At 35.4% G+C, this 19,801-nt stretch overlaps 1 protein-coding gene across 1 annotated transcript in view; it reads right to left on the bottom strand.

Annotated features, from left to right (window-relative positions):
- The window catches only part of LOC143239347 (protein NipSnap-like), a 28,630-nt gene extending 14,525 nt beyond the window's left edge, over window positions 1-14,105 (bottom strand). The window contains exon 1 of the mRNA XM_076480338.1: window positions 13,942-14,105. Within this exon, the coding sequence (XP_076336453.1) occupies window positions 13,942-14,015 (74 nt within the window). The 5' untranslated portion in view covers window positions 14,016-14,105. The remainder of the gene's footprint in view (window positions 1-13,941) is intronic.
- Window positions 14,106-19,801: the final 5,696 nt, after the last annotated feature.

Below are 19,801 nucleotides of genomic sequence, written 5' to 3'. Positions count from 1 at the left end.
AGAAGACTAAAATCCAACAAAACCATATGATATGATGTAGATGAGAGATAAACATATCAGGCATAATTCACATACTTGATTGTAGAATTTCCTACAATTGGTAATGAAAACAAGAAGTGAGAGAAGTCAAGGTGTCTTATGAGAAGATACCTTAAATAAATAAATAAATAAATAAGCCAAATGGATCAAAAGTTGACTCAACAGGTAAGTTTTAAAAGCTGAAAGATCATGAAGATAGGAAGATTGCCAGGGCATAGAGTTGGGAATAGGTACCATGAAAGGAAGCTGTATGAGCAATATATAAAGATCTCAGACCAGAGCAGAATCCTATCCAGATTTAATCAAGGATAAGTGACAGGAAGAAAGATAGGTAAACAGAAGGAGTTAACATTTTGAGCTGCTGAGGTCTTTTAATTAAAAAGGAATTATCCAGACAAAGATAGGTAGGGTGGCAAAGTATACTTGAAACATTAATGGTAAACAAAATCAACTATGGACCTTATCAGGCTAAGAGGAGAAGTAAATAGGTTTTAAGGGAAAGATGAAAGTGTCATGGTTTAAAGGGGGGTGTAAAGTGAGGGAACAGAGTAGTAAATTGTCATCCCAATCCAGAAGAGTATGTCATCTGGGAAGGTGATGAATCAAGAAGGAATGTATGAGCATGGTAAGGACAGGTGAAGTAAAAACTACACTAAGAATAAACAAACAATACAGGATAAAGCTGCTGATAACCCTTGACCAAAGACATGATCCCCAGCCTAGTGAAAAATTCTGCTACCTGAGCTGCAGTATGCTGGTCAACAAGAAGTCCTCCAGTTGTAGACCAACTGCAAAACAACTTCTATTTGTGCCAATACACCTCCATGGAAGAATGATGTGTGGAACCAGCTAATAGGAGAACAATTTGATGTGAGAAACTGGATCATTAATTTTCAAGAACCAGATAAAAGCCAGACATATGAAGATGCAGGATGTGAAATGTGGTATGTAGGACTGGCATCCAAGGTTGATATAAAAAAAAAAGGGAGGAAGACAACAGAAGAAGCACAGGAGTGGACGGTAGCAGGTGCTGTAACTGTAAAAACCACAGTTAAGCTGGCCAATAAAGAGTAATTAGAAGGACCCAATAAGGTATGGCAGAGGTGAAAAAGATTACCCAATAAAGTAATTGGATAGGAGGATAAACATAAGCTCTAAAAACATAAACAATACCTTCAAACAAGATTGGTCCTACAAATATCCTTGAGAGGTAACTTGTGATTATAGCTTATAGCAAAATGCATCCACAGAGAGTGAATTTTATCAATTGCAAAGTTCCCTTATAACATAAGGATCACTGTCATATATTCAATTGAGGTAGAAAAAATAAATCTTCAACAAGATTGAAAACACTTGGCAAATGACATGCAATGAGATGAATGTGTTGGGTGTGGGCCCAGTACAAGAGATTCAACATCCAAAAACATACCTTTTGACTGTGCACCCTCCCTCATGGTAATTGATGTGCTACCACCATAGAACTGTCAGAATGAACCATTATGATAATGTCAGGTCAGATAAAGGAAGTGATTCAATGCCCAATGTACTGTTAAAAGTTTGAGAATGTTAATATGCAAAGTACTTTTGTCCACAGACCAACAGTCTGAAGCTTCCTGGCATTTGACCCATGTATCCCAGCCCTACAGAGATGCATTTATAGAAAGATTTATATGTGGGGAAAAAGGGGAGGAAGTGGCACACCTGCTGATGCATTTGCCTTGTACATCCTCCAAAGCAGGTCATCTGTCAGGGTAAGAGGAAGGGTAATAGTAACAGGATCTCGTCCAAGATTCCATTGATAACGAAGAGCCCACTTTGGTGGGGGTTACATATGGATATGACTGAGAAAAACCAGTGATGTCAGTGAAGTACACATCCCCAAAAATGACAGAACCAAATGGCATGGTGAACTAATAATTCCAAAGAACAAATTTTTTTAGAAGACTGGGCCCAACTGATACAAATGTCAAAAAGGACCCAAAAAATGAACAAAAAAAAGAGAAGGTCCAAGAAAGTATTTTTTTTTAAGTTTTATTAACCAGTCTACTTGAGCACCCAGTAAAAGGAACCACCAAGTATAGATGGCAGACTAGTTTAAAATAAGCCAGAAGAATGCAGTGATCCAGTTAATAGTGAAAATTTAACCCCACAACAAGATGTCAAGAAAGTACCCAGCTAACTGACAGAAAACGTAAGAAGCCAAAAATGGGGTTCAAAATTTATAAAATCACCCCAAAATAGACAAATGGAAAATAAGGATGAGACCAAGCTGATATAGAAATAAGCATGGGAGACAATTTTCATTATCCTTAATCCCTCAAAAAATGTCAACCACAGGATGAGAGAAGACTTCATGGTAAACCAGGGCAGGTTAAAAGATAAAAGTCCACTGGAAATGGAGAACAGGTTTGATGGCCTGCTGAGATAGCAATTCCTGAACTGTGAGAAATTGCTGACTGGTTATGGGATCCCAGGACAAGGGAAGGAAACAAGAAAAAGATAGGGGAAGTGGGTAAAGAAAGAGGACCACAAATCCTTCTGATAAAACCAGAAGAATTCAGTAATAGTCAATGAAGGAACACTAACAGTGAAGAAAATCATAAAACCAAGCTCTCATCAGATAAAACCCACTGGGTAGTCAACTCGCATTGCAAGAGAAGACAACAAAAGGCACCCTAAGAAGATCGTACTGGTAAGGATTGGGAAGAGGAAGGATGGCAAACTGCAATAGGTATTATATGGGGACTTCAATTGAAATAAAGATAATTCAGCAAGAGTAGACTATGGTTTGACCAATTCCACCTGTGGCTCAAGTATTTCCGGGATTGTGACAAATGCATTATAACAATGTGCAAATTGCAAAGTCAAATTATAACTAGACCAAAGCCAAAAATCACATTATTACCAAAAAGATCCCAATAACAAAATAAACCAGGTATGCAAGGCAGAGCCAGAAGATAACAAATGAGCTAGTATGGAAGAAAGAAATGGAAGGGTATCCCCATAAAACTCCTCAGAATTTCTACAGAGAACCTAAGAGGAGAGAGATTTAGAGAAGAAATGTACCATAAAAAAAAGTTAATGGTAAAATGTAGGTGAGAATACTGGTCATGGGTCTGACTAACAGGAGATTTGAGGGCAACAATCCCAAACAGGCATTATGGATCCTAATAACAGTTTGTGTTTACCATCCATGTTTGGACCATGTTAACAAAGCACAAACCAATCTGAAGCTCATTAATTTAACTTGCAATTAATCATAAGTATGTACCCCAGTACTAGGGGAAGGAAGAAAAACCAAATAGGTGGAAAGACTGTTCATTGAATAAGAAAGGGTGTGCTCATAAGAAGTGGGAGAAACAAATAAGATGTTGCATACCTGAAGAACAAAATCCAAAAGGATTGTGTTAGATCTAACAGTCTTCAGATAAGCGATGGGAAAGTATACCAAAATCAGGAGGATGAAAAAATGATAAATCAGTCTTAACATGTTTCACCTGTTTGACAAAAAATGGATCAAGGTCCAAGGAAGCTAATCCATGTAACATTAAATTCTCAGTGTTACAATGTGGATAATTTCACCATTGGTCACCTGCACTTGAAACTGAGAAAGAACACTTGTTACTGGTGTCAATTCAAAAGTGGTAACATGAATTTTGGAATTCAGAGCAAATAAGAGTCCATCTAACTTGAGTAGTGAAAACAAATAATGCAAATGGAAACATCTGATAAAATGTTAAAGCAAAGAAACAATGAAATTTAAGTAAATTATAGAAAACCATTTTGAAAAAAACTTAAGCATAACATGAATCATTACACAGACAAGAAGCACTTCCAAATACAAGCACTGCCAAATAAGAAGTGATAATTCAGTAGAGGAGTACTGAAGGAGTCACATGCATCATGTGAAGGAATCATGCTCCTACTGGTGGTGAGATAACACATGATGACTTGTACAAGACAATTGCTGGAATATATCAATGCCAATAAGGAGAAGCAGAAGGATTGTGGCATATATGGAAAGGAAGCGCTGAAATAGAAAAGCTAATTCTGCAAGACGAACGAAGTACAATACTGGAATTAAAGTTCTACAAGGAGATAGTACAATAGATTACTGCAACTATAGAGTAGGCACCCATTTTATTTTCCCTTACAACTGCAGAATGACTTGGAAGTTAGTGTTTTCCTTAATTCAAAAATGTATTTCTGGTAGATGCTAGTCTTCTAGCACAGGTTCATTTTTTCTTCTTGAAGACATGCTAATTTGCCAGAGAAATTTGCATGCTACCAACCTTGAGAAAACTCCCATTTTAAAAGTTGAAGCAAAGCATGTTAATTGACACTACTACATGAGGATGTATCATAGAATAAAAGTCTTAAACAGGGGTTTCCATAAGGGTACACCTGGAGGAGACCTTTTATTCAGTGTATACTCTTTGCTTGAATGAAGGATATGGACAGGTGAGAAGACTCAAAAGATGTTACAAGGATGAGCAGAACAAAAACAGCTATTTGAGAGCTTGCACGTAAGCCATTAGATACCTAATATGTGGAGTGAGGATGGGGCACAATGAGACTGTACTATGTGTACTTACATCCCCAATCATAAGTATCTATGGGTCAATACCAGCTGTGGGAGAGAGCATATGAAAAGTGTTTGTATACAGTTCCGTAACCATCAGATACCAAGGGCTCATACCAGTTATAGAAAGAGGGCACCACATGGGGCACAAATATTAAGGATATTTCTGAAACCACCTTTCAAACATCAGACTACAGCTGTGGGAGAAGGGTTAGTGAATGGTATGTTGTAATTAGATGTTAAGAAATATCATTTGTTTCATAAGTATATGCTGTAGGTTCATGACCATTCAAAAATAAGTAAAGGAGAAGAGAGTGCCCAAAATCTACTACAAGATTGTGCTGCATCTACACAAGATTGGGTGATCCACATTACAAGTGGAAAACACCTAGCCACATGCTGCAGCATAGAGAGTTGATTGGTTGGTTGGCATTTTATTGCACAAAGCAATTAGGCTATCTGCAACAAACATGCAGTAAAAAGTTAAAATTGAAAGTTAGTAAAATTCATAAATGGAAATTAAAACAAAACAGTTTAAAAAGCAAACAAACAAACAGTATTAAAACCAACTTTTACATCTAATCTATAGTGGTAAAAAACAGTACAGTAACACAAGTTGCAAAGAACTTTTTGTAGCATAATTATAACAACTCACCAGGAAACCTAACAGGAAAGTACAAAAACCACCATCAGTCACCTGAAGTTGGTCTTTCCTGTCCTGGTTCCAAGTTTGACATTATGGTCATTATCAAAAAGTAATAAAAGTTTTACAACTTGTTGCAACACTTTAATAACAACTTGCCAGGACAACTAACAGGTAGTTCAGACAGCAGTGTTAAAACACCTGAAGTTGGCCTTTCCAGTCCTGGTTGAGTTATTTGGAATTAAGCATTTTCTTATTTAAAAATTGAACTAGATGTACTTTGATTCTTAAAAGGAAATCATTAAAAAATGTCTAACGTACAAATTAAAAAACCTTAAGTAGCATTAAAAGATTAAATAGCCTTTAAAAAACTAAGGAGCATTTCCAAGGTAGACAGTGGCACCATCACCAATAACACCGTATAACGTTACAAATAAACCTTGGGACAGAACATGTTTAAAATGGTGTTTTCAAGTCATAATGACTGCAAGACAATAAAATGTGGCTAATTGTGACCTGAGCATTATGCAGACAACACATAGGTGCACCAATCCCAGATAAAAGAAAATGATGAGTTATAAAACTAACCAATGCATAGTATAGTAAGAATAACATCCTCTTTCCAATCCTTACTGTAGCAAAATAGCCAAAGTCCAACAGAGGGTTTTTATTTGGAAAAGCTTGTTTTATGTTGCTCACTCTAGGTCAACTGCCAATTGGCACAGAGCCAAGCCTTGAATACAGAACCACAGTCCATATATGGAACAGGCACAGCAGTGATGGTGCCAGAGCAGATAGATTTAGCTGCGGTGTTAGCGAACTCATTCCCATGAATACCAACGTGGCCTGGTATACAGGAAAAGTAGATGTTAAAGAGAAATGGGCCAGTCAGTTTTCCCATATCAGCAAAAGGGTGTGAACTGATGCAAAGTGATTCCAAGGCCAGTATAGAACTAAGGGAGTCAGTGTAAATAGTGCAATTTAAGTACTGCTTATTTTTTTTTTTTATGTGATCCAAAGCAAGAGAAATGGCCTACAGTTCAGCAGTGAACAAAAGCTATAGCAAGCATTCTGCAAGCAACCACCAAACAACAACAAATCATGGCAGAGCCCACAATATCACCTGATTTCGAATCATCTGTATAAATACGAATGAAAGGATGATTTGAAAAATGTTCAGTAAATAACAGACAATATTTACTATCAGGAGTGTCTGCTTTTCTTAGATGACTTAAAGATAGTAAGTCACAATGGGATGGGCTGACTAGTGGATACAACAATGTTATCCAAGGGCAGACCCAGTTCATCTAATTGCACCTGGATACAAAGACAAAAAAGGAGCAATGGCAGATCTGTTCTGAAAAAGTATGGCCCATTAAGGAAGGAAAACACAACCCCCAGTGAAATGCTTTGGTAAGGAGTGAAGTTTTTAGGCATATAGTAAGGACAGTTGCAAATGGCAGAGGTGCAAAGAAGGTTCACAAGACTGAAGAAGCTCTGAATTGGGGGGAGTGCAGATTGCCCGAGTACAGAGCCAAAGTCTTTGATAATGAATGAGGTCAAGAATCTTTAAGGCCAAGGTTCTGGCACAGCTATAGACTAGTGATCCACAGTAGAGTTTCAAATCAAATAAGAGTACGATATATCCTCAACATAGAACATTGTTCTGCTCCCCAAGTGGTGAGGGAGAGGACACTGAGGACATTTAGTGCTCTTGTACATTTGACCTATAGCCCGTTTACAAAAGTAAGGAGGTCTTCAATGATGGCATTAATCTTTATACTGAAACGTGCAACACTCAAGATATAGCTCTGAGGGACTCCAAGTTCCTGTAGAAAAGAACAGGAAAGTATCAAACCCATACAAACTTGGAATTGCCTGTCCATTAAAAAAGTAATAAAAATGGGTAAATTGCCATGTAACCCATATATATATATATGTGGTCTTGCAAAAATTCCATACTTCCATGTTGTATCATAAGCCTTCTCAATGCTAAAAAATATTAATACAAAAGATATTATCATTTGAGAAATGCTTCTGATTGATGTTTGAAGTTGAATCAGGTGGTACACAGTGGAGTGCTGTTGTTGGAACCCACACTGTAAGCAAGAGGAGGTTTGATTTGAAGAACCAAACAAGATGAGCATTAACCATCCTCACTAAGGTCTTACAGAGACAGCTTGTCAAAACAACTGTATGGTAGTTTGAAGGAATCTTAAGGGATTACTCCCGAGCTTAGAGAAAAGTAGGACAATAACCCAGTGCCAGGCATCAGGAAAAACAAAACATTCTCCTGCCAGATCCAGTTAAAAACAAAATTAGAAGAATAGCAAGAGAAGCAGAAGATATGGCACAGCATTTCATAGTATACATCAATCATCAGGTCCAACTGATGTACTGCCAGACCAATGAAGGGCCAGTTTGAGTTCCACCAACGTAAAGGGACGATTACAGTCATAGAGACAATCAGCTTCAAAGGAAAGGTGATTACTCTACCCGAGTCTTGCCATGGAAGAAGATATACTTGAGGAAGTGTCCGTACCCAGAACAAGAGGATCCTGGGATTTGCAGAAATGTATGTTTCGGACAGAGATGGATGTTGACATTGATTCAACTTTTTTTAAACATGGAGATCAAAAGACCTCACATAATTTGAGAAAGATTTGTTTGAAAAGCAGAGAGATCAATCTGCACTCCCACTGTAATAGTGGAATGAAGTGCAGCAGCATATGTCCAAAATGAAGTGGTGGACAGCAACTTTCAAGCCTCAGGGTAAGTAATGTTTTAAATAGTTTTCAAATGCTGCACCTCTTTCTTCCAACCACTTCAGGCAAGAAAAAAGCAGGACAGATGAGAACCATTGCAACTGGTGCAATGAGGGTCCATTTCACACTCATGAGCATCATGGTCCTTGCTACTGCAATAAGCACACACCAAGGAACCAGAACATGTCTTTTAATGACCAAACCATTTACATTGGAAACATCCAAGGGTTTGGAATGTATGGCTGTATCCTGTAATTAAGATAACCTGCCTTGATGGTGGCAGGTGGATATGGTAATGCAAGTGTCAGAATGAGGATATTGGTCACGATCATAATTTCATGTTTGCAAGTGGATATATATATATCACTGCAGAAACTCCTTTGCTGGAGAAACCAGCAAAAATCTCCAACTTTGGGATGTTTTTCAAATCTGTTTCAACAATAACTCCTTCTGACAAATTCAAAGTTGCATGAGGTGTAACCTCAGGTATATCCCCAATCACCTTTGAATGCAAGAGAAGTTCAGTGTGTTTAGATGTGGATGTTTCCACCATTACGTCACCAGAGCAAAGCTTTTTTACAAACTTTGGAGAGTGAACAAGGCTCTAGTACTTTCTGAATGAAAAAGGGAGACATCTGCCCTAAAGGTTTGTCCAAAAGAAAATGAGGTACAACAGGTGTTACAGATGAAGACTTTTGCTCAGAATCTTCAAGACATTGTGGTTTACCTATGGAGTGTCTTTTCGCTATTTTAAAAACTATTTGGTGGATCTATAATAAAAGAATTTTTTTATACCCACTGACCTTACCCACCATGAAGCCCTACAAGGGGACAATACAATGTCAAACAAGGACACTGTAGCAATGCCAGGGTTTCACAAGTACTATACCCAACACCAGTATCAGATACAATGTCCACAACACCTGTGAGAACAAACAGTGGTACTTTGTTAACCACAGCCCAAGTGAACCAGCTGACTGACCTTAGGGGGACTACCCCCAAGGCTGCCTGTCTACAGGAATTCAGGGCCAAAAGTGGTGTGTTAGGGTTGGACCCCTCAACCACAATGATCCTCTTCCCCCTTTGTAGATCACTATGCATGGCAAACATATGGGATGCTTAGATCCCAGAGGAGGTAAAACAAAGAGCAGAACCTTCTCTGGGAGGTACTTTCACCATATACAGGAATCCACACTGAGGAGAGCATAGAGAACATTTGTTTTAACACAAGTTCTTAAGTCCAAATTGGTGGGCATTTATGATTAGCTGGGTGGTTGCAAGTGGTAAGTCTCCCACACTTCACTCAAGGAGGAAAAAAAAAAAAAAAAAAGTATTTCATATTTCACTAGATATTTAAGAAACATTCTGCAAAAGAAAAATATGTTACAATGTAATGAAATCAATGGGAATGGTGATAATGAGACTAAAATGAATACACTTTATTCTTTGACACACAGAAGTGCAATAAAGAGACAGTTGTGATCAGGGAGGTGGGCTGGACAAATCACACAAAATAAAGGGATACCATATGCAAGGATAAAAGGTGGTTTGTAAGAGTGGATCCACAGAAGGGATGGAAAGTTTGAAATGTAACCTCCACATAAAACCCCACCAATGAAAAACTGGAAGTAGCCAATTTTGTAGGGCAAGACTGAGAACCAAATGTTTAATCATTGTGATGAACCAAAGGAGGCAAAAACTAAGCATGCAAATCAGGATTTGCAGAAAGCATTTCAGGCCTTGAACTAGGTCGTGTATCATCAAGGAAAGTTTTTAAACAGTGAGAAAATTGCTCCTTAGTAACTAAAAAATAGGCAAAAGTTGGGTTAAGTGGAAATGAATAAAGATGGGTGCAAAGCTCCAGAGTGAGGTTGAGAAATTGTTCTATGAAATTTGAGAAGGATGAAGTAGAAATTGGAAATGCAGAAAAAAAAACAAAAAAACACAAGCAAGCACCTGTGGCATTTAATAAACATTGAGTGGATCAAGAAGATCAGAGGTTGGAACCAGAAACAAGGCAACCTCACAATCTGTGACAGTAAAAACACTAAAAGAATACATACTAATAGTAGTAAGAAAACAAGGAACAGAAGAATGGAAGACTCCACAAGGCTTTATACAATGATGTTGCAAGACCCTCTGATACCAATGAAAAGAAACCAAATGGAAAGGAAATTGCTTAAAGAGCTGCATCAGCTCAAGAAATCAATTTGAGAAATTCACAAGAGGTGAAACGTTCAGTGCCCTTGTACACTTGATGCATAGTTGTTTAGTGTGTAGAATGAAAATCAATTTAGGGCCAAATATAAAGCTAAGAACTTTGCCTCAGGGACCACAGAGCTCAGGATTGAGGTGAATACCTCTAGGTGGCAAAAGTACATGCAGAAGGTTTCAAAAAGAGAAAAAGTAAAACTGTTTGTTGTGATGCATTTCAGTAAATTGTTGAGGGTAGTCTGAAGCTGGCACTTAATAAATCTCATGCTTGATGACTGACACAAGATGTGGAAGTCATTGACACAGAGTCGATGATAATGAGAAACCCACACGAAGTAAAAACGTATTCTTGAGATGGCTGGAAGAAAAAAAACAACAAGTGATCCATTCTACACAAACCAAAAAACATCAACAAAACAAAAGAAAACCACCTGAAAGAAAACAACTTCACACAAAAATTCCATTGACAACCAACAACCTATTTTTCCAAGTAAAGTTGAAAACATCCATTTCCCTGAAAAACCTCAAAACAGTATGTTAAAATAACTCGCACAAAAATAGTTGATATAATTTCATAGAAAACAAAGCTAAAAATAAACTTCATATGGAAAGATTAACTATATAAACAACCTCAAAACAAAACAAAGATTCTGAAAACAGATAAAATGCAATGCTGTAGTTATAATGAACACAAATGAGTACATTAACAAACAAAAGAACAACATCTTATCAGATAAAAATTTAAAACTAATACACACAAATACAACAAAAAAATCACATGAAAACTTACTAAACAAAATACTACTACAAATGAAACAAAACCAAACTGTCAGAAAAACCTTTATTCTTACCTACACAAGACCAACTCATGCACACCACAACAATACAGAACTCAAACCTCATTGCCCATTATAACCCATAATGCTGATCTATGAATCATTCAACTACAACCTCAGTAAATACATAGCATAGGCTTATTCTTAAAATATAACATTAGCCAGCTCCTTTTTGCAAATACTTTTAACTTTAAATCTATTCTTTATCAATTACACCATAAAGCCTTAATGGCCAGTTTTGATACAATCTCCCTCTTCATCTAAGTTGAAACTGCCAAAGCCTGCAAGATAGCTTTAGAACTTTTTACCAACAACCCAAACAATTGCTAGATTCACATCTACAAAAGATTTTTTTTTTTTTTTTCAACCATGATAACTCCATACATCAACATTAAGTTCACCTGTGAACATGAGAAAACTAACCAAATAGCATTTATCAACCTCAGAGATACAAGAACTGATACACAATTCTAAACAGAAATCCCACAAAAAAAACAATGCCCATACTGGACTATTATAAGTTCCCTGGGATTGAGCACGAGTCAAAACAGAAGATTATGCTCACCCAACAAAATTAACAATGAATTAAAACAAAGAACACTTTGACATTAACAAGTTTCTTTCAAAACCATTAAAAAAAGTCACCCATACACACACACACACACACACACACCTAGATCAACAACAAATACACAGTAATAAATTCAAAGAAAAGCAAATTACAAAACCTTACACTGCTGCATATCATATTCCCAATATCTGTGAAAACAAAACAAACATTTGAAAAAAGCTTAAAGAACAACAACATTCTAGTAAACAAGTTTATTCAAAAACCAAGTACAAAACTAACATCCATACTATGTAAAAATTACACTGACAAAACAACACCAACATAATTTATATAATACAATGCAACAACTGCCACATTTGAGAAACAAGTAGAAAAATGAAACCCAGATTCAAAGTACATAAAAAAAACACCTTCACACAATTTTCAATACTACAAATCAAATAAAATACATCATAGAAAACTCCCACATGCTAAGTAGCAAAACATAAATCAAAGCCCTATTTATACAGCAACTAAAACCAAGATTAAACCATTATAAAGGAACATCTTTATACCTATACTAATTAATAACCTAACATTTAACTGCAATGCCCCCTACAATCCCTTACCCCTTTACGCTCTTATCCCTAAGACTTGCACCTGGCAACAGTCAGTTACAAACTTTTTGTTAACCTGATGATGACCTAAGAGGGTCAAAATATTCTTCTGTACTTTATTAAAAGTTTTAATACTCATACCAGATGTCTCAAAAACAACAGAGTCCATTTGCAACTGTAGGAGGGAGTTGTCCAGTAATAGCATTAATCTTTATAATGAAAAGTATGACACAAGACAGCCATGAGGGATTCTAAGTTCATGTGGGAAATAACAGAATAGTATCAAACCCACACAAACTTGGAATTGCTAGTAAATTAAAATAATTTTTAATAAAGATGGTCAAATGTGGAAAAACCAAGATGCAGATTTGTTATAAATGGATTTCACTCAATGTGGATTAATGGTACAAGTGGGGTACTTATACTTCTCTTTTACAAAGCTCCTTCAGTTGTTATAGTTGGAGATAAATTATACACTAATATTCTCTAGAATGAAAAGGCCATGTAAATATAACAAACCCTTAGGAAACACTAACAACAAAAACAGGGAGGAGTAAATTAAAGATTGTAAATGAGTGGAAAAAAAAAAAAAATTAAAAGAAATACATGTTCACTAATAAATATTGTAAATAATTAAGAAAGATACATATTTAAAATCAGATAAGCCTGTAGTTTTCTCCATTATGGTACAACTAGTGTCCAAAAACTTACTAAGTAACAGTTTAAAAACACTTATACTTTACTTGTTTAAAAGATATTGATATGGCAGATAATATGGAGTACAGAGGTTCACAAAAATGTTATTCTGAAACATTACTTTTTGTTGTTTCAGTTTACTTTTATACTAAAAAGTCCTTTTGATTATGCATTTACATTACAGTTAGGAATACTTATGAAGAAAAAGGCAAGGCAAGATGCATTTCCACTGTACTATTTAGGAAGAAGTTGTCTGTACACTAATATTAATCTTGAGGATTCTGACACTGTCAGGATCAAAGATTACATCAAACTGAGGAATTATTATCCCACTCCTAAATATTTTTCTCTCTCTATATATATATACATTATTCAAATATTTTTGGTTTTAAGAGATGGGGTAGTAAGCAAACATCCACAATTAACGTTAATCTTTAGTTTACACAAACTTATTTTTAATGACTTATTTTTTACTTGAGAAAAAAAAGTAGCAGAACCAAAACTCTTCAAAAACTTAAAAGAAGTTATGAAATTTAATGTATTCTTAATTTTATAATTATTTCGTTTTGTGTACCACTTACTAATTAAAGTTTTAGTCTTCCAAATGTAGTCTTTTAGTTTACTTATATATTACTATTACCAAAAGTACTTAATAATAGAAAAAGCCTAGTTCTTAAATATTTCTTACATTAATACACATTAAAAATAAGCAATTTTAAAACCTCTACAAAAAGGTACATTCAAATACAAGACAAATAATATCTATCAATACAAAATACTATATTTTATGTTTAATAACTTTTAATTCTTTTATTTTTATGTCTAACCATGCATACTTAATGCCTTACATACAAGTTAGGATTTACTTGACAATTTTTGCACTCGCTTAACAGCTCAGAGTTTGAAGTTTTAACTGCCTGAAGGAAATACAAATATAACTGACTTTACTAAATAATCATAACAATAGTATTTACTTTTTAAAAACTGAATCTTTTTTACCTGACTATTAACGGGTAAAAACCAGAAATGGTCTTTGAAGAAAAGACTGCCTTCGCTTTTAATATCAACGCCATCTTGTCATCCTTTTCTTTCACTTGAAGCCAATCAACACGATCACGATAGCTCACGAGAGTTTGTTCCTAAGGTTGTCATACTTATATGTTTGCCCCAGAAAAAGAAAGGTCCATCATTTGAAACCGTTCGGGTTAGAGGGTTTTTTTTATTTCATCTCTATCAATACTTCGTGAACCTAAGTATTTTTCTAACATCATGAATATTTATATGTTCTTCACTTAAAAGGCAACAGAGAAGGAGTGAAACATTTTTTATTGTCAAATATTATCTTGCTAAGGACAAGTAATTTTCTCTGTATTTTAGCCTTATAGATATTTGTACTTTCGTAACCTCAACATTTTTCTCTCCGTTTGTACTCATATTTTTAACGCTTCTACGAAAAGACGTTTCTAGTCCTGATTTCTCCAAGCCCGTTCCCCTGGCTGTGGTTTCGCTAGATAGTAGATAGGGACAGTGGGAATCTCGTTAATCCATTCATTAATGGATTTAAATGGCAATTTCATTCAAATAGAAAATTATTAGCCTAATATTAATAACCTTTCAAGTTGCTCTGGGGCCTATTAGGCCCCATTTTTCGTAGGAGTGTTAACTGTGAGTCTAACGGACTGTGAGGTTTGGTTCAGAAACAACCTTTACAGACAATTACTTAAAATGATTTGTTTTGTTGAATTTAACCCAGAGCCAGTCGAAAGTAACTTGCTAGTCGTTTCTAATTACGAAGAGATAGACTAGACAAAAGAGTGTTAATAAAAGCCACCCACAGCCAATGATTTATTTTGTTGAATTTAAAGCAAAGCTACTCGAGAGCTATTTGCTAGTTGTTTCTAATTTTGATTTGTTTGCTTTGAATTAAACACAAAGCTACACAATGGGCTATCTGAGTTTTGTCCACCACGGGTATTGAAATCCGGTTTTTAGCGGGGAGAGTCCGCAGATATGCCGCTGTGCCATTTAGGGGCATTCTAATTTTGATGCGATAGACTAGACAAAAGGCAGTTAATAAAAACCATCCACAGCCAACAAGAATAGTCTTTACAAAGGAATAGTGGAGTGTGTGGTCCCGTGACTGCGTAGCTGTGAAGGCCTGGCGAGAGCCTTGAAAACCATCAGACAGAGGCCACGACAAAGTTGCAATGGGTCAGACATTTCTTCAACAATAAAATTTGATTATAAAAACCAACAAATGTCCTTGCCTCCCAAATTATTGGTTGAAAATTAGTACCAACAAAAAACGTTAATAATGATTAATACAGAGTCACAGATACAGATACAAGTAATTGGACAAGAAGCGGAAGTTGTCAGACAGTTTACATACTTGGGAAGCATACTTGATACGAATGAAGAACAGATGCATATGTGAATGTTTGAATAAACAAAGTCTGATATGCATTTGGACAACTAAAATCATTATCAACATCTAATAAGATTTCTTTCAAAAACAAACTGTGATTTTTATCAAATATGGTATTATTCAATACCATATGTAATATCCATAATGCTCTAAGGATTGGATCACTGGAAAATAATCGAATAAGTTGCCTGAAAACTGAGTTAATTTGCAGATGCCTTAGAATAATGCTTAAAGTATGATATCCCCCAAACATCTAAAACAAAGAAGTGAAAAGACAGGCAAACTTGGAAAACATCAATGTAGAGATCACCAGAAGGAAATGGCTATGGTTAAGCAATGTGCTAAAAACATCCCAAAACAACACAGAAAAAAAAATCAACTGAAGCCAAAATGAGATTTAAGGTAAAGCTGAATGGGTTTGTTTCGAATTTTGTGCAAAGCTACATGATGGCTATCTGCGCTAGCTGTCCCTAATTTAGTAGTGTAAGACTAGAGGGAAGACAGCTAGTCATCACCACCCACCGCCAACTTTTGCGCTACTCTTTTATGAATGAATAATGGGATTGATTGTAACATTATACAGCTCCCATGGCTGAAAGGGCGAAAATGTTTGGTATTACGGAGAATCGAACCCGTGACCCTCGGATTACGAGTGAGTGTCTTAACAACCTGGCCATGCCAGGCAAGCTGAATTGTAAAGAGTGTGTATTTGTGTCTTTTTCCTTATATCAAAGCCAATTGGGTTTCAGCTGAGTCTATCGAGGGGAATCGAACCCACGATTTTAGCATTGTAAATCAGTAGACTTATCACTGTAGCAGCGGGGACGAAGTGTAAAGAAGCTTAAGTAATGGCCAAAGATAAATTTCACTGGCAGACTTAGTAGAGGCCTTATGCATCACTTAGTATGAAGAGAAATAAAGAAGTAACTGGGACATTATTTTGCCCCCAAAGATGGAAAGGCGTGTTCCGTGAAAATTTTTGATTTGACTACCCACAGGTTGCTAAACAAGCACCCTACCCACCAAGCCACTTACATGGATTAAAAGTAAAATATGAACAAAAGTTATGCATGCTTAAGAGTAACATGTTTGTGATTATTACAATCATATTTTAATCTCTAAAATATTATATATATAGTGTTTTATTCATCTTATGTCAAAGGAGTAAAGAACAACATTATTTAACAGGTAGCTATTTTTAATATTCATTTTTATATTAATATTTAAAAAAAACCACTACATTCTTTAAAAAGTAATTTGGGTAGTTTTAAAACTGCTGTGTTTTCAGAAATATTTCTTCTTAACCAGTGTTCTACTTAAGTTACAAAAACAAAAAAACTGCAAGTATTAGTTAAAAAATGCATATATTAGTTTTAAAAAAAGAAATTAACCACTGTAAAATTCTAAGTAGTACAAGTATATGTCCCTTTACATTATGTGTCTTGTGTTGGTAATATTTCAGGAATCTTACTTTTTAAAATGATTTATGAAAAGTTTTGTCTTCATACAAAATAAGTTAGGACATGTTAATGAAATAATGTTATACAAAACAAAATTATTGGTGAATAAAACAGATTCGTTCATCTACCAATACTTAGATCTCTATATGATGTACAAGATTTTTAGTTGTATTGCTGTTAGTCTTATTAAGTATTCCATCATTATGTGATGTCCGATTGTTGGAGTTTGATAAAGAAAAAAAAAGGGCAAAACCCAATGCTTTGTATCCTCATACAGACGTTGTTTCAACGGATCATCCGATGTTGTTTATTTGGCCACTGATAAAAAAGGCTGATGTAGTTCGTGAAGAACTTAGACTTTTTGTGTTTGTTGGTTCTGTGTCTTTCAGAAATGACACTGCTAATCCCATACCTATACATATTTTATGTGATACTGGGACAACTCAGTCATTGTTGTTAGAAGGTATCCTGCCTTTATATTCGAATTCTGCCACTGATGAGTCTGTTATTGCACAAGGTATTGAGGGTGGCTTTGTTAATTTTCCTCTTCATAACATTTGTTTAACGACCTAGTTTCAAGACTAGTTGTGTTTAGAATAAGATCTATTCTGCCAATCAATGGTGCATCATTATTGTTGGAAACGATTTGGCTGGGGAAACGTTCTTGCTGAACCCAAAATGATTAGCGAGCCGATGACTATTTCATCTAAAAATGATGTTAGGAGAATCCAAAAGTGTTTCCTTCGTGTGTTGTGACTTGAGCTCAGGCGAGAAGTTAAGCCAAAAATAAATGATAGACATTTGTTAATGGAACGACATTATAGGTTTATTTCAAGACATTATTTAGGTCCAATGGGGATCTTGTGAATAATTGTCCTATTGAGAATTCTTTGGTGAGTGATAATGATGGATGAGAGGAAACTGCTTCAGCTGGTGAAGTTCCGTTTGTTAGAAGTAAACTGATTGTTGAGCAAGAAAAGGATCCGCAGATCTCCTCACTATTTGAATATGCACCCCCAAATAATAAATTAGAGAAAGTTTCAGATAGTTACTTTTTCAAAAATGTTTTGCTCATAAATAAAATGGAGATCACCAAATATTACAGCATCATAGAATGGGCTGTAGTTTATCAAATTCTTGTTCCAAAAGCATATTGTTATGATATGTTGAAAGTGGTCTGGTCCATGATCTCCCCATATAAGGTCAATCAGGCGTCAACAAGACATATGACAAGATAATGAGACATTTCTTTTGGTCAAAAATAAGACAAGATGTATGTTTTCCGGTTTGTAAGACTTGTCAAACCTGTCATTGATTCGGAAAACCTATTCAGAAAATGTCTGTTACTCTTTTAAAACCTATCCCAACTTTCATAGAACACCTAAATCGTGTGATTATAGGTTGGATTAAGATAACATTTGTGTTTAAGCACTTTCAAGTGCTTTATAATTTTATTATCATAATTATTTGTATTGGCCTGGCATGGCCAAGCGCGTAAGGCGTGCGACTCGTAATCCGAGGGTCGCGGGTTCGCGTCAAAAATGCTCGCCCTCCCAGCCGTGGGGGCGTTTTAACTTGCAGTCAATCCCACTATTCGTTGGTAAAAGAGTAGCCCAAGAGTTGGCGGTGATGACTAGTTGCTTTCCCTCTAGTCTTACACTGCTAAATTAGGGACGGCTCGGTGCAGTGGACTAACAACCTGCTCACTTAAATACTTGTTGAAGAATCAGCAAGCGATTGCGGCCCTATGTTCCTAGATGGAATCTAATGGTGATAACTAAACTAACTAACTATTTGTATTAATTGTTAAATATCGTCATGATTTTTTGAAATTGTATAATTCTTTGACAGTGTATCGTATTTCAGAAATTGATATTAGTGTATACATATGTGTAATATCTTGGTTAAAAATTATCTAACGCCAATTTTTAATTCTCTAAGTAGGGTGTGTAACAGATATACTGTTATACATTTATTTTAGTGCTTACGTGCGTTTCAGTGTAATTTTCTTTTTTTGCATGTGACGTTTATTGTTAACTGTATATCGCGTTGTTCCAATGTTCTCGAAATTTGTAGAAGATTCTTGAAAGTAAGAACCACCAATACTTTTTCACGAAACGCTGAAAAGTTCACGTAATTGCTATATAAAACCGATGCTCTGGAAGATCAATTATTATTGGACAGCTATCATTAGAGTGCTATAAGCCGAGGAAGCTATAATTGTCATTAGCGCCTATTAATAAAAAAACTACAGAACTGGACTATAAAAAGTTTGTAGATTTCGAACCCTTTAACTTCAGACGTTAAAATTTCTACGTGGACATTAAATGTCTTCGCTGGTAAAAGTCATCGGTGTGAGACCAAACAAGAACCTCCAAACTAACTACCTTAAATGATGTGGAACAACAACAACTTAGAATTAATTTGCTTGTCGTGGACCTACGTGGTCGAAAAAATACTAAATTCTGGACTGGATATAACACTCAATATTGTTTGTTAAAACTGTTGTACATTAATTACTACTTGTAATAACCGTTATTATAAATTGTATTATTTTTTTTAATTTCGAAAAAGAAAATTGTGTGCATCATTCTTGTTAAATAACATAAATTCGATACATATTCGTATTTAATTAACTTCTAAATTCAGAATCACAGTTTCGGTTATTTGAAATAGTAATACGTAACATGATAAATCTGAGACTCTCACGAAATAAATTATAATACGTAACAATTATCTTGGGTGACATATTACTAAAAGTTTAGGTATTTGCTTTACATTTACATAAGTTAATAGCTTTATCTAAAAGCTACCTCTGATACTGTGATGTGTCTTATTGACTTGAGCACAATTTGTATTTAGTTTCCAAGCACAGAACTTAAAAAATTAGATATTTTAGAAAACGATAAAAATAAAGCTTGATTTATACGTATGAATTACAATGTAAACTACTGTGATTCTTAATAGAAGTGCA

This window comes from Tachypleus tridentatus, chromosome 13 (genome assembly GCF_004210375.1).
Source record: "Tachypleus tridentatus isolate NWPU-2018 chromosome 13, ASM421037v1, whole genome shotgun sequence".
Taxonomy (NCBI): domain Eukaryota; kingdom Metazoa; phylum Arthropoda; class Merostomata; order Xiphosura; family Limulidae; genus Tachypleus; species Tachypleus tridentatus.
The sequence above is the reverse complement of the archived record's forward strand: the minus strand, read 5'-3'. Positions and strand labels throughout refer to the sequence as shown.